The sequence below is a fragment of the Eulemur rufifrons genome, chromosome 4 (assembly GCF_041146395.1).
Source record: "Eulemur rufifrons isolate Redbay chromosome 4, OSU_ERuf_1, whole genome shotgun sequence".
Lineage (NCBI taxonomy): Eukaryota > Metazoa > Chordata > Mammalia > Primates > Lemuridae > Eulemur > Eulemur rufifrons.
In genome coordinates, this window is record NC_090986.1 from 53,194,231 (window position 1) to 53,209,783 (window position 15,553).

At 34.9% G+C, this 15,553-nt stretch overlaps 1 protein-coding gene across 9 annotated transcripts in view; it reads right to left on the reverse strand.

Annotated features, from left to right (window-relative positions):
- Positions 1-1,836: 1,836 nt before the first annotated feature.
- Positions 1,837-15,553, reverse strand: part of TDRD3 (tudor domain containing 3) — a 173,171-nt gene continuing 159,454 nt past the window's right edge. For all 9 annotated transcript variants that reach the window (XM_069467185.1, XM_069467176.1, XM_069467179.1 and 6 more), the window contains 2 exons: positions 6,678-6,803; positions 1,837-2,119 (listed from right to left, as the gene is read on the reverse strand). In XM_069467185.1, the coding sequence (XP_069323286.1) occupies positions 6,687-6,803 (117 nt within the window). In that variant the 3' untranslated portion in view covers positions 1,837-2,119; positions 6,678-6,686. The remainder of the gene's footprint in view (positions 2,120-6,677; positions 6,804-15,553) is intronic.

Consider the following 15,553-nt stretch of genomic DNA (forward strand, 5'->3'; position numbering starts at 1 on the left):
TGGCCACTCTGGCCTAGTCGCTGTGGGAACTAACTCTTAGCACTGTCGGTTGTGTCTTCCTTCTTTGTTCCTCCCATGTTTATTTCTTGCAGTCAGCTTAACTAGGCCTGGGCTAGCCCCCGATGTGTAGCTGAGAGCCAAAAGAAGGGCCCATGAGACAGGAGAGAACTGCATGGGGCAGGGCTGCTGTCATTATGGCCTCAGCCTGGAAGATCAAGTAAGCGACACTTTTCATTCAACAGGACAAGACAGTCTTTTCACAGTCTTAGTCCTATGAAGCCAAAAGTGCACAATTAAAAAGAAACAAAGGGAGGGATAGAGGGAAGGAAAGAGGGAAAAAGAAAGAGAAGGAAAGAAAGAAAGAGAGAGAGAGAGAGAGAATGAATTAGAATCCTCTGGCCAAAATAATGGACAAATTTGGTACTTGCTTTGAAGGAGAGGGCTTTAGGCATCTCTCCGTAGTTAGGGTGTCAGTGCATTCAGTGGAACAGATGGCTAGCCTCACTTGCACCCTCAGAACTCAGTTTAAGTTCTTCTGCCTCTTCCCTTGTTGACTTATCAGCTGTCAAACTCATCAAAACTATCAAGGGCCTTCCTCTGGTTTTCAACCTAGGACACACGTTAGAATCATTTGAAGATCTAAAACTAGCAATGCCCAGACCCACCTCACTTCTAGTTGATTATGATGCACGTAAGGGTAAAAACAAAAACAAAAAACAAAACACTCTACTATCAACTGTGAGCTAAAAAAGAAAACTAAAAGTTAATAGGCCCCAAGAGAATGCCTAAGGCCCTCTTCTGCAAAGCACATTTTATTATTTTGTCCCAAATATTCTTTTTCATTCCTCCCTCCCTTCCTTCCTTATTCTCATTCTTTCTTTTTAATTGTTCACTTCTGGCTTCATGGGACAGAGACTAGAGGACGGCTGTCTTTGTCCATTAAGTGAAGAGTTTGTAGCTCAGACAGTTCGTTCACTGTAATGGACATTCTGGTTGCTTCACCAACATTTTCTCCCTCTTCTCTTGGCAGTAACATGACTTTTGGATGCATATCCTGTCCCCAATCCACCCCCACTGACCATTCCTCCTTCTAAGGCTGGGGCATGTGGATCAGGCCTAAAATAACCCACAGACCCTGCTCGAGTTACTGGTTCATAGGTAGAAAAGTAGCACAAAACAGGTAAATGTGGCCTAAGGAGAAAAGCTTTTTCTGTCTCTTCTGTGTGCCTTTCTGAAAGTAGCCCCAACCCCACTCCTGCACTTAAAAGCTCTGGGAGTTGTTAGCTAACTTGTGGCCACATGGGGCAGCCTGCTACAGAATAAAGCCGATTCCAGAAAAAGCAGAATTGAGAGATGCTAAGAATCAGTCTTTGGTGACATCCTTGAGTCACTGAATTACACCAACCCTGAAACCTACTGCACTTCTGGCAGTGAAGTGAGCCAGGACATTTCCTTTAATGTTTAAGCTGGTTTAAGATGGGTTTCCAGTTACTTGCAACTGGATGCATCCTGAAAGATCCATTGCACATTTTGTAAGGAAGGGAATTCCTGTTTTTTGAATTCAATTACATTTGAAAAAGCTACTAGAGTGCTATAAAAAAACATATTCAAGTTTTAACTACTTTTTGCTGTCATATTTAGCAGCTATTACCATACTAAGAACTGTTATTGGTTTCAGGTTGTTTTGTAAGAACTGTAGCAAGCTAAGTCAGTTTATTCCATAATTATAGGAGGCGGCTTCGGTGTGCTGTAATTGCTATTCCATAGAAGGCAATTGGTATGGGGGTTAATATTAAATGAACAAGAAAGATAACATCAGGTAAATAAAACAGACTGTAAAACAATGTATATAATAGCACAATGGTTTTATTTATGGCAGAAGAAAAAAATTCTTCCTTTCATTTGTAAAAGGTATTTATTTGCTTTATTTAATTCAGCATTTTTTCCCATTCTTTGTATGGGTTGAACCTTTTTTCCACCCTAAAATCTTCTTTTTCTTTCTTCATATACTAATGGCCACTGTGGCTGCTGCTTATTCTGAAGGGAGAGTAGGAAGTCTATCAACAGGTTTTGACCAGGATATTTCAGTCAACATGTTGTTCCTTTCTTCATAAAGATTCTATTTAAAAAAAAAAAAGAAAGGAAGAAAATTAAATTGAACCCTTAAATTAACTTTCCCACACTTTGTCAAGATACACTTCTGCTAAAACTTACCTGTGAATGTGAAGTGTTTATAGAAATGTCAATAGACTATAAGCAGAGTAAACCCAACACTGCTAATTTATAAATTTAATCTCTATAAAGTAGTATGTACAGAAAAAAGCAAAATTTTTAAAAATAATTTTTTCTTTTAGTCATTGTTAAGGTACATCTCTGCCCCTGTCAGACCCTTTATTGCTAGCATGTTGATTTCAGGAATCTGGATTAACTGAATAGCTTTCCACAGAGGATGACCTCAGAAAGATGCGGTCTGCCCGTGGACCACTTCCCCTCCGCTCCTACCGGCTCTACCTCCTCTAGTGCACACCTGAGTTAGTTCATACAGGTAATTTGTTTTGCTCTGTCACCTCTTCCTGCCTGCTCCACACCTTTATTAGGTACCTTTCTAGCTGAAACCACTTTGGGTGTGACAGCAGAAAGAGGTGAGATAAATGGTGAGAGAAGACTTGTTCGTTCCAGTACTGTTTTAGCTTCCTGCATGACAGAGTGCTTTGGCAGGGACTGGTGGAGTCCCCATGGCTTCATACAAACAGCTCATAAGTCTTCCCAAGTAAACAGTCTCCTGCTTAGAAAATAAATACTGTTATCCTCACATGATGCCTATCCTGCTGGCATTACGGGTTCTCTAACAGCTAAATTTATAGTGATCATTTTCCTAATCTTGACTTAAAAAATTTTGCAAAGGAATGCTGGACCAGGTTGTCAAAAAAAAAAAAATTAACACTTAAAAATACATCTTTTACTACCTAAAAATGGTGTTAAAAACTGGACCTTTGAAAATAAACGAGGTCACAGTACTTATGTTGTAGTCTATGCTTAGCTACTAATTTCAATTCTGGCGAATATGTGAAACCCTGAAGACCATTCTTTCATCAAACAAATAAGAAACCAGAATGAAGTTCAAAGGGAAGTGATACACATGCTGAGCCCTGACCTCTGTAGTACTCAGGAGCTTCTTGCTGATTTGTCTCACAAACTCTTCCTGCACAGGTCTGCCCTCTCTCTTTCTTTTCACAGCAGGACATGCAACTCTAACCACTCTTCAGTGAGTCAGTGCAACAGCTTCTTAGATTCCTTCCCTCCTGATGCTGTAATCCATCCTATACCCAAAAGCAGTATTTGCTAAGCTTAATTTTGATCACATCACTCTCTCATTCAGAAGTTCATGATACCACCAAACACATCAAACTTTGTGTATCTGAAGCCATACTATTCTGTCACCACCAATAAATATTTTTAACACCCACTGTTTTGGTTCCTGCACTCTGCGGTAGCCACTGAGAGCTGCCTGCTATAGACTCTGCTTCCTCCCCCTTTTAAGTTTTCCTCTGCCTTTACAATGTCTTCAGAGGACTCCGCCCTACCATGAGTGTGGAAGTTCAAATTCATTTCTATGGGCTGCTCCTACTAATTGGTATCCAGTTGCTAGGTCTCCAGTCACATCAGAAATCTCTCCAAATGCACAAGGTTTTGGTCAGTTTCACTCACTAAAGAACTGTATAATTTCTCTATTCTGTATCTGCTCATATTTCCAAGTTGTTTGTAACAATTATGACAGTGTCCAGGAAGTTTGGGGCTTACGTCTCATCTCTGACTTGTCACCAAATTTTCTCAGACTTGAGCGTATTTCCCCACATTGCTCCTTGAGAACTCTCACTCAGCCTCAACTCCTAGGTATCTGTTGCTTTGTTAGTCATTGATGTTGTCTTTAGTTCCAGGCTCAAGTGGAATCCAATTCTCTCTCCACATTGGGGAAGTATGTGTGTGGGGGAGGAAGGGGGTGTGTGGGGACCTTGAAAAAAACCTTCTTAAGAGAATCAAAGAATATGATATATACCTAAAACTTTATCGAAACATACTGATTTAATAAACAGTTACTGAACAGCTATGTATCATTCATCACCTAGCAAAGTACCCAAAACATAAAAAGAAAAATTATGACCATAAAATTATATTTTTTAAAAGAAGAGAAAGCTCCTTAAGTATTTCTCATTATCCTAAATAATTTTAGATAACAAAGCCTTAGAAAAATTTCAGCATATATTAGAATTCCTGCTTATAATTGCTGGAAGTCAAATGGCTGGTTACAATGTATACCTTATTTTTAGATGTTTAAGTTAATGAAAACCAGAAATGAGGAAACAAAAAGTAAGAAAATAATATGTTGTGCAATGAGTGACAAGTATAATTCTTATTATTGTTGAAACTTCCATTCAAAGATAGTATCTCAAAGAGATATTTCATTCCACCTCATAGTCTTTTATAACATGCTTCTGAATTAAATGTAAAAATAAGTAATAGTTTTCTTCAACCAAGATCACGTCTTATTTTTTAGGGTGAATTTTGTAGTGAGAGGTTTTTAAATGATACTATAATGGAACTGCCCCTCAAAATTAATTTTCTTATCAATGTCACAAATCCAAAATTTCTGCGTTACATATTTCCCACGTCAATAGTACAATCCACAGCAAGCATTTTGTCAAGATTGAAGTTCTAACTCAGGGAACATAGAAAACTGATAAGATTGGGACGTTTCAGTTGATTAGGAACTGTTTGCACTGGATAAGCTACAGTTAGGGCTATGATTTACAACTTACTTTTAAGGAGTATTACTTTTTTCAAAGAAAATTTTCCAGGGACCCCTAATACATAAAACTGACTTCTAGCCCTGCTAGATCCTTATCTTCAACAGCCCCAGAGGCTACCCTGAAGAAACCGAGAGTCCTGCAGTCCACTATCAGACAACCGCTGCTCTAGAGCAATAAGGGACTCGACAACCTTTGGCCTCATTTTAAAACCTTGTTTTAAGCAATTGAAAGAGCTTGGAAAGCGAAGAGGGAATTCTCAGTTTTCATTCTCCTTTACAAGCGATTTAATTCTAAGCACACTGAGCTTATTTTAAAAGGTGTATGTTCAATCTTGTGCAATGCAAAGTTGCTGAAGTCCTTACATAAATACTTTGATTCTGCTTAAAAATAGTCATGGGCATTAACTTAAGAACCAGTTCTACAGGAAAAATGCTCAGAGTCAAGAAGTAGCTCTTCTGTGTTACTAGGGACAGCAGGTCATGACTGTTTACTGGATGACCTTGTATTAGGCACAAAGGAAAGGCAAAGATAAGAGGAAAAAGCTGCCATGCTGGCTAGCTCCAGTAATTCAGAGGTCATTAGCATTAGGCTTCCACTCTAGGCAGGATATCACACAAGAAGCTGAGGGTTAGAAAGCATGAAAAAAATTTCTTTACTTAGGATGGCAGAACTACCTTTTAACCAATAAAAGGAGATCTGGGGAAGGTGAAAGAAATATAAGGTTCTAGGACAGCGCTATCCCGCAGAAATATCACGAGACACACATGTAATTTTTATTTTTCTAATAGCCACATTAAAAAACTAAAAATAGGTAAGATTAATTTTAGTAACATTTTAACTCAATATATTCAAAATATCATTTCAACATGTAATCAATATAAAATTATCATCGAGATATTTTACCTTTTTTTCTAAGTCTTTGAAATTTGGTATGTAGTTTTCACTTACACTACATCTCAGTTCAGACTAGCCCTATTTCAAGGACTCAATAGCCACCACTGGTTTGAAACACTGAGAGAGTCACTTAGCAGGGGAAAAATACAATGTGGATAACAGCCTTAGCAGAATGAATAGCTGAAATGAGGAATTGAGAACAATTTCTAAAAAATCCTTAGTGGTCTTGCTACTGAGAAGCAGAGACTGAGAAAAAAAGATACATTTAAGTCCAAAATAGTCTTTCAGGGCAATATATACCAAAAGCTGTCATGAGAAAACTGATTTTTTTTAAATGTTCAAAAGCTCTGGTATAATTTAACTTATTAAGAAATAGGGTCTTTGTTTTCCAGCATGAAATGCCTTCGATTGGTCCCATAATTTTCTGACTTTTTTGTTATACTTCTCTTTCTTCCTATTGATGATTTTCACACAGCAACTCTTCATGAAACTTAAAGATGAAAGCTTCTAGATCGATAGCATATGGTTCAAAAATTATTAATACATTTCTGTAAGTAATCATGTCTTCATCCAATTCCTTAAGATGAAACATTTCATCTTTCTTAAAATGAATTCAAATTAATTAAATAAAAAATAAACTCAATTATCCAGATTGGTAATTATCTAGTCCTTTGCTTTCTTTCACCTCCTTCCTGCTTTCAAACTTATAGTCATTTCACAGATTGTCAGCACCTCCAACAGAAGAGAGTACGTACAGAGAAAACAGAGGATTAGAAATAGCATTTGTGGGGAAAAGTCTGATGGAAACGTAGGGTGAACTATGGTATAATCTGAAATACTTTATAATTGAAAGTAGTTTTAAAGAATTAGTTTTTTTCTATGTGCATCATTATAAAGCATCAGTAATTAGACTTACATATTTAATATGAATTGAACCTTTCTTTATATGGAAACCACTTTACCATAAAGCTTTACCTTTTCACACTAGTTTCGAGCCCGGGGAGGTTGGTAAAACTGCTGGGTTGGCCGAGTGGATCGTCTTGGCTGGCCATCACCTCCTCTGCGGAACTCCAGAGTTTGATCATAGGTGCCTTCTTCCTCCTATTTGCAAAGAACAGTGATTTTACATGTTCAAAACAGCTCCATGTTTCCTAAATTAAATATACTTTATGGCCCCCATTTTAATATACCCTCTTAAGCTGCCCTGGGATTCACATCTGTCAACTTTTACAACTGAGGGAGACAAGGGAAAGGGGAAAGAAAAAAGGCAGGGACATTGTTAAAACTCTTTTGGTCCTTGGTAACAGAAGAATGTAATTTATAGGGGTAGGAACAGAATCAAATTTAATTCTAGAAAAGGAAACTATTTCCAAATAATAGCATGATTATCTCATTACATGACTTGATACAATGTGGTGAAAACACAGAAAAGCAAGCATTACAATAACAATTTTCTTGAATATTTGGCTTCTAAATATTTCTAAGTGTTTATCATGGAAAGGGGTTTTGGAAGGGTATGCAAAAGGGGCTGAAGAGCCAGACAATGTTCACCAGCTGTCTGTCATCTGATGAAATCTCCAACATCATTAAGAACCTGACATCTAGAGACAGGAAAAAATAATGGATTGGAAATGGGGGGAGGATACAATTTATATATAAAGAAAGCTTCATGCAAGATGATAGAGAAATCACCACAGTGAGACTCAAACTATTTTATTTTCCTTTGCTTTCTTTCTGAGGGAGTAGATCTACCAGCTCAAGGAATAGCATGAGAAAATTAGGATAAGCAGATTAAACAGCAGAAAGAATATAGTTAATTATAATATTTGAATAGGGCTTAGAAGCAAGGAAATGTAGCCAAAGCCACACTGGTTTCTTACTGAGTGCTGCCACCCTGTTGTTATGGTGTTTTTGAATTAATACAGGTATGAAATGTGTGCCCTATTAGAGACAGAACAAAATCAGCTCTGTTTTTCCTAGTTTTATGAAAGAGCACTTATGTCACTAAGTAGAGTTTACCTTCCAATTGAATTATCAGAGCACAATAATTTCCATGATTTTGAAAATTAATTCCATTTCTTCCTCCTCCCCACTTTATCTTTGAATCTTCTTTCCCAAAAGATAGCTTTCCTTTGACCCTATTAATAACATAGGAAAGTATGTGAAAGACTGAGTTCTGTTCTTTAAATTTTTACAGATCCAACTCTTGCAATTTTACCTAATGGAAACAGAAAGATGCTAAGATAATTTGATCAAACCCTAATTCTCATTATTAGACACCCTTCACAGTATTCTTCAGAAAAACTTATTATTTCTACTTTACATAAAGAATACGGAAGGCTGGGAAAGCTTTGTGACTTTGCCCTAATATTTCTAAATTTGAGTTTTGAATGCAAACACTGCTGTTTAAATTTTTAAGTCTCAGTCTTCATGTAAAAGAAAGAAGCCAATAGCTAAAAATTAATGATCATCCTGAGGGGCTATGATCACTGAAATAAGAGAGAAATCTGACAATATATCTGGTATAAGTCAATAACTACCTCTTAGAGACAAACTTCCAGATGAGCTCTTCTTTCCCCATACTCCTTTCATTAACAATCAATCTCAAAATGGTTAGAAGCGTCAGATATTATGTCTATAATTTAGCAAAGCAATTATTAATAAAATGCAGAAAGAAAATATATAAATGTGTTCAGGAAAGGAGAGTTATTTTTTATTATTCTGGTCACTGTTTTAAATGATGATTGTCAAATATTATAGCTAAATTTGAAAAGGAGTTATTTAATTTGAAGACAAATGACAATATTTGAAGCTCTGCATATTAACTGAAAAGTATGAAAGTATATTTTGTACTGTAGGAGATGAAGTAATTATTTCAGGAATTAGAATGGAATGTTATTTTTCTCCACATTCGGCTACCGAACTGGCTGGAGAACATCTAAAAATATGTACTTTACCAATAACATACACAGAGGTAGGACAATGCATTTTCTGAGTAAGCTGGATTTATATAATAAAAATGACACTATTATTTGAAAATCTATCTCTACTGTGTTTAAAAATTTCAAACTGTACTAACCAGAGCCAATTAAATGGTTTTATAGAGATGACTGACCATGAAATTTTTCATATAATTTGATGTCTACACAATCTGTTTATACAAAGTGGAAGCCAAAAAAAAAAGATTCTGACAGTTTGGTTTTCAGTTACAGTATTGTCAAAGGTACAATCTGTACTTTTCTAACTTTTAAATATTCCTCCTGCAGAGCTGTTGAGGGCAAATCTGGTTACCTACAACTACTTCTTATAGTCTGTAGCTAATAATTTTTAGCACTAAATGGGCACCTCTTTCTACTTTACATAATACACAGCTCAATTTAATAGATCAGTTTATTTTGAGTCATTTTTGAATGAAATTTAGACCTTGTTCCTCTACTAGCCTATCTTCTTTCTTTAGGTCTCAGTACTCTGTAACAGATTTAAAACTCAAAAAAATTTTTTTTAATTTCATAGTTCTTAAACATATTTTTAAAAATCTGATACTAGATTAGAGCTGGCATAGCCCTGGAAGGCCAGCTAGTCCATTCTTTTAAGCTCAACAGATGAATCCGTAAATCAAAGACAGGTGATCTTCCCAAGTCACACATCTCATTAGAGGAAGAGTCCAGACCAGGGCCATTTTGTTTCTGACTTTTAGGCAAGATTCTTTACAAGATTTGTAATAACATTCATAAAAGGGAATAGTCCAATGTCATCTTCACCTAAGCTTTTGAGATTTAGAACCATTTTATCAGTATTCAGAGTTTTGCTCTGTTATGAAATAAACAGAGCAGCTATGTTATGAAATAAAATCTGGTTTTTAAAAACTAACTAATATTCAAAATGAGCCCACTTTTCATGCCAATATTTACAAGTTGATTGCTCCTTAATGAAAAGATATAAAAATGCAATACTCATTGTAACACCAAGCATGAAGTGGTATTTTGAAAAAATAAATAAAATGCAAAAAGGCAGTATACAACTTCATCTATAAAACACATCTGACAAGTTACAACTACATCTTTCCTTCATAATCATCTTCAGTCTCTCATTAGTATTAATACATACTGTATCTGGAGTGAGAATGCAAACTGTTTACATATTCCCTATTTATAAATAAGCTATGTTACCAAAGTTTGCTGTAAATTGGTCACTTCGAACCTGGAATATAATATACTTCATTAGCAGGAATGAAACACACTTTAATAGAAGTCAAGGTCTCTGTTGCACAAACAGTAACGTGAAGAGAGGCAATACTCTAAGGAAGGGGCTAGAACGGTGGTTCTAAACCGGGAGTGCTTTTGCCACCCAGGGGGCATTAGGCAATGCCTAGAGGGAGCTATTACTCTATCTGATGGGTAGAGGCCAGGAATGCTGCTAAACATCCTACAATGTACAGGATATCCAGGCCTAATGCTGACATCCTGAGGTTGAGAGACCCTGGGCAAGGCAAATGAAACTTTGCACTCCTAACTGCTTGGGCAGCCTGGAAAAAAGATTCTGAAATTCAGCAAGTTTGGGTTGGAACCCTTCCCCTTTCTCTTTTTGGACATTTCTTCCTCTGCCTTTGCTGACCAAACACTCTAAGGAACTTTTTTTGGGAGACTATTTTCTGACAATACTTACTATGTTTTCCTCTGTTCCAGCTACATGTTCATATTTACTTAATCTAATGAATTACCCTTACCTTAAATTACCATTCCTTCAGCATTTTCCCACAGTCATAACTTTGTAAGGAGACAATGACAGATAATTTGGTTGGCAGAGGTGGGGAGTGGGAATGGCAATTATTCTCTTCATTACAAAAAAACTTAGAAAAACTTACTACTGTCACCTGTCCTTTAATAACTATTTTATGTGTAATTTAATAAAATTTAGTCTAGTTCCTTTTAACAGAATTTGTATAGTTAGTAGTCATAAAACATAAGCCAGTATATCAAATTCAATGTACCCTCAACAATAATTCTTGAAATGTAATATATTTTGAACAACGAAATGTTAATGAGTACATATCTCCTTCGGTGATTCACGTATGAACCATTTACTCTATGAATTTCCAAGCCATCTTTTGCCTGCCTAGTTAGCTTGTGAATATGGAAATGCAAACTAATTTTAACATAAAACCTAAGCAAACAATCACCATAAAGACAAATCTGTTTTCCCAAAACATTATGAGCTCTAAAAGTAGAACTTAAAATATTTTTAAATGATCTATTTTTAGATTATACTAATATTCTTTTATGTTAGAGTAACTAAAAATTGAAAGTAAAAGTTGGATCAACCCTTATTTTCTGTGAAGATTATAGATAACCTTTGTGCCCACGGGACTCGTGTATCATCATCAACACTGAACTTTACCAATTACCCTTGTTTAAGAAATATGTTCCACTTCAATATTTATAGTTCTACCAACAAAAGAAACTGGGCCACAGTAGCCTGGAGCCACAGATTATAAAACAGGAAGTTTTTGTAAAAAACACATAGTCCAACTAAGAGGCTATTATTTGCTCAAGTAATTAGTGCCACAACCTGAGCTAGAACGCAGGTCTGATTCACAGGCCTAGCTGCCCCCCACTATGCTTCCAAGTAAAGAGGGTGAGGAATACAGACATCATAAATTTCAGAAATAGAAGGGGAATTGAAGATAAATCTAATGAAACAGATTTATATTTTATTATTTATTTGGGGAGTAAATGTGGCACTCTTTTTTCAAATGAAATTTTATACAGCATTCCAATATAATAAGACAGATGGTCTTGAGTTAAAGTGTTTTCACATGTGTGTTGGCAGTATTGCCCCCCACTTGGCTGTCTGTTCTTCAGAATCTCCAAGTTCTGTAACCCCCAAAGCACAAAAATTAAAAACTTAACCTAGCTCAACTTCTGCTATACACTGGGAACCCACTGGGTGGAGTAACTTGATTCATATGAGAAAGTGATCTAGTAGAACTGGAACTGGAATGCAGGCCTCTTGCTCTAAGTTTAGTGCCCTTTCTCCTTTGCCTACTATCACAGAGAAAATCTAAACCCTACTCTTGACTCCTATGCATTAAATGTTTTATTTGATAATAAAAACTCACCTTATATACATAAGTGGGAAAAAAAAAATCTCAGGCTTCATTAACATGAGAAAGTTATTATAACATATAACCAAATATAGTAAATTTTATGATAACAGACTAATTTATATTAGTTTTTGAAACTTTAAGTAAAATAAAATTCCATTTTAGAAGACAATATATTGGGGAACCATAGTCTCCCTTCCCCCCAAGCAACTCAAAGATCATTTCTTTTTATGTACTCTGTCCAGTAATATTTTATTTGAACCAAAACATTTTATGGTAGAAAAGAAAAAAAAAATGCCAATTTAAGACAAAAGAAAAATCTGATTCAAAATCTAATTACTAAACAAGTATTCCAAAACGCATGGCTGACATAATATTTTCATACCTGTACCATGCAAAATTTCAGAACGACTGTGGAACATTTCACTGCAGTTCTGATTTTTCTTTCTTAAAGACTATATTTTCTAAAGTTATATTAAATTAAAATTATTGATGATGCTATATCATGAAATCATCTCCATACCTAGCTCAAGGGTTTTATTATATGCTCTGCCAAGAAAAGCAAAATCTAAATAAGACAACTAAACTTTAACATAAAAGAAAAACTGGATTTTTAAATGACAGTAGAAGCAAATAAAGTAACTATTCATCATTATCCTTCCTCTAACATCACTAAAATCTTCTACCCATTAATACAACATAAACAAGCTATTTTTGGCAGTTTAGGCAGTCAAAAAAATTTAACTAAACATGAAAAGGTTGCATCCACATTTTAGCAGAATATAACACAACAAAATCTTCCATTCAAAAATACATCTGGGTTTATTTACACTTGAAATAGGAAAAAAAAAAAAAAAAGGATATGAATATTTATTCCACTGTGTGCCTGGCATTTTGCATGTTACTTAATCTTTGGAATAATGTTTTAAATTACTTAATCTTAACATTTTATAGACAAGAAAATTACAGCTCAGAGAATTAGCTTATGTTAAGTGGTCATACTTCAAGAGATCCCTAGGCTGTACAATCTAAAGTTCTTTTCATTGCATCACAAAATGTATATTTACATTTCTTGCTTCAAATAGTTTTCCTTTTTTCTAATACCTTAATTTTTCTATGGTCTTTTTATTTAAAAAAATTTTCAGCTTTATTAAGGTACAGACAAATAGGAATTGCATATATTTAATGCACATAATTTGATATTTTGATATCTGTATACACTGTGAAATAATCACAGTCAAGCTAATGAACATATCCATCACCTCACATTTTCTTTCTTTTCTTTCCTTTTTTTGTGGAAAGAACACTTAAGATCTCCCTTGTTAGCAAATGTCAAGTTTACAATATAGTATTGTTCATTGTAGTCACTCTTTGTACATGAAATCTCCAGAGCTCATTCACCTCGCATAACTAAAACTTTGAACCCTTTGACAAACATATCATTTCCCCTTATTCCCTGCTCCTGGCAACCATCATCCTACTCTTTGCTTCTCTGAGTTTGACTATTTCAGAATCCATATATAAGTGAGATCATGCAGTATTTGTCTTTCTGTGTCTGGTTTCACTTAGCATAATGTCCTCTATGGTCAATTTTAAACGAATGGTTTCAGCCCTGAAGCTAGTATAAACATCATTTAATGATTATTATCTTTGTTGAAATGCTATAGTAAAGACCAAAGAATGAACTTGTAAAAATGTGTACCTCTTTAAAACTCATTACTAAAGGTTAAACAGATCCCAAAATTTGTCCATAAGCCAGAGCAGGGAACATATTCCTGCTCCAAAAGATGTCAATCTGCTCAAAGAGTTCCTTGAAAGACACTGTATCACAGCACTGGCACGTAAGAGGTCTGGGTTTAGACTCCACCATGTCCTAGGCATGTTACTCAACTTTCTACATCTCAGTTTTCTCACATAGAAAGTAGTAATAACCTCACAGGTGTAATAGCAGAATTATATGAGATAATACCTATAAAGAGCTTAGCAAATAAACAATCTATATTGGCTATTATTCTGAATTGAATGACTATGTTAATAAAATATATATCCCCACTTCAATTAAACTATATGCATTCAGGAACTTAGCTGAAAATCAAAACCTTAGCTCAAACTTTTTTGGGGGGGAAAAAAAAGTAGAAAAGCCTTTGCAGAAAATGAAAGAGCCAGTGCAAGAAGCAAGGTTCTTGCCACGCGCCTTCCTTTTATTTCTTCAGAGGTTCAAACACTACACACAAAAACTAAAATAATTTCCATTATAATTCATTCTATTGTTACCATTGTTTTTGTTTTGTTTTGTTGGGAGGTGGTCTTTTTTTCTTCTTTTTTAATTATACAGAGAAAAGGGCAAATAGAAAAAAAGGAGGGGGGAAATTAGCAAACGAGCATTACTGAAAATGATCAACCAAAAGTTATGGAAACTATTTCTATAAAACCTGAGTATTTTAAGATAAAGTTAAAAATATATTAATATGATTAACTTCTTTTACATCTTGCCTTTAGCCTAATACTCTTAAAATTCTAAGAAATGCCATAAAAAGAAATCAGCCAGAAACAATATTTAAAAAAGAGAAATTGCAATGATGATTAACAATAGAAAATGCATATGTTTATCTATGCCTATTGATATATTTTCAGGTCAGTGCTTGTAAATTATTTTTGCAAAACCAACTGCTTTCCCAAATATGCTAACTGAGCAAATATGTTTTAGAATATTTTATAGTTAAGACATATGAACATGAATCACAAGAGGTTAGCTATTTCATTCTTTCTCTCTCATAATTTATATATTGATATATATATTGATATTTATATATTATATATATACTCTACCCTTAAATTGGCAGGGTAATACAATTTAAGATGGGTTAACTAATTCTTTCTCTGAAAGTAATAATTGCTATATATAATGCCAGAATGGCTTCTTACTCTAAGTTAGTCCAATGCATTTTACATATGTGACTGATGAATGAGACAACAGATATGGTATGCCATAGTGACCTGAAATACAGATTTAAGAAACTGAATTAGAAAAAAAATCTCCACATCAAATTGATAAAATATAGGCCAGATCTCTGCCAATAAAAGTACTTAAGGTTGCATGCAGTACTAGGAGAGAGATGATATAAAATGCTTTATATAAATAAGAAAAAATTGCAATACCAAATGAGACAAACATAAAATCATTTGCTGATGTTTTCACCCCTTACTGAGAGTTAAGGAACATAAGAGTGACAGGAAAAGAATGAAAAAATTAAGCCTTAAAGCAAGTAGGGCCCCAATGAAACAAACACCATTATCACATTTAACTCCCAATTCATGCCCAACAACCCATAATAACAATGACTGCATAACGAACCATATTTATTTCTCTTTGGTGAAACACAAAGAAAACATATGTTTAAAAATTCTTATCAATTATCGAGCTGAGTAATAAAGCTATAGCTATAGTTTTAGAAATGTGAGGTACTCCAGGAGTCACTGATCTGATCTCTGTAGTAAAAATTCATCTACGTTATCACACACAAATGGTGGTTCTGCCTCTTTCAAATACTTCTGGTGGAGGGAGCTCAGCTTTCCACAGGCAGCCCATTCCACTGCCTTGTACCTTTCACTAGAAAGTGCAAATTGCCTTCTGGATCTTCTACCTACACTTTCTAGGTTAGTCTGCCTCTCCTTATTGTATTAATAAGAATCATTGGTCAAATACCATTATTTCCAGAATCTCCATCATCTGGATCATCTTTTCCTT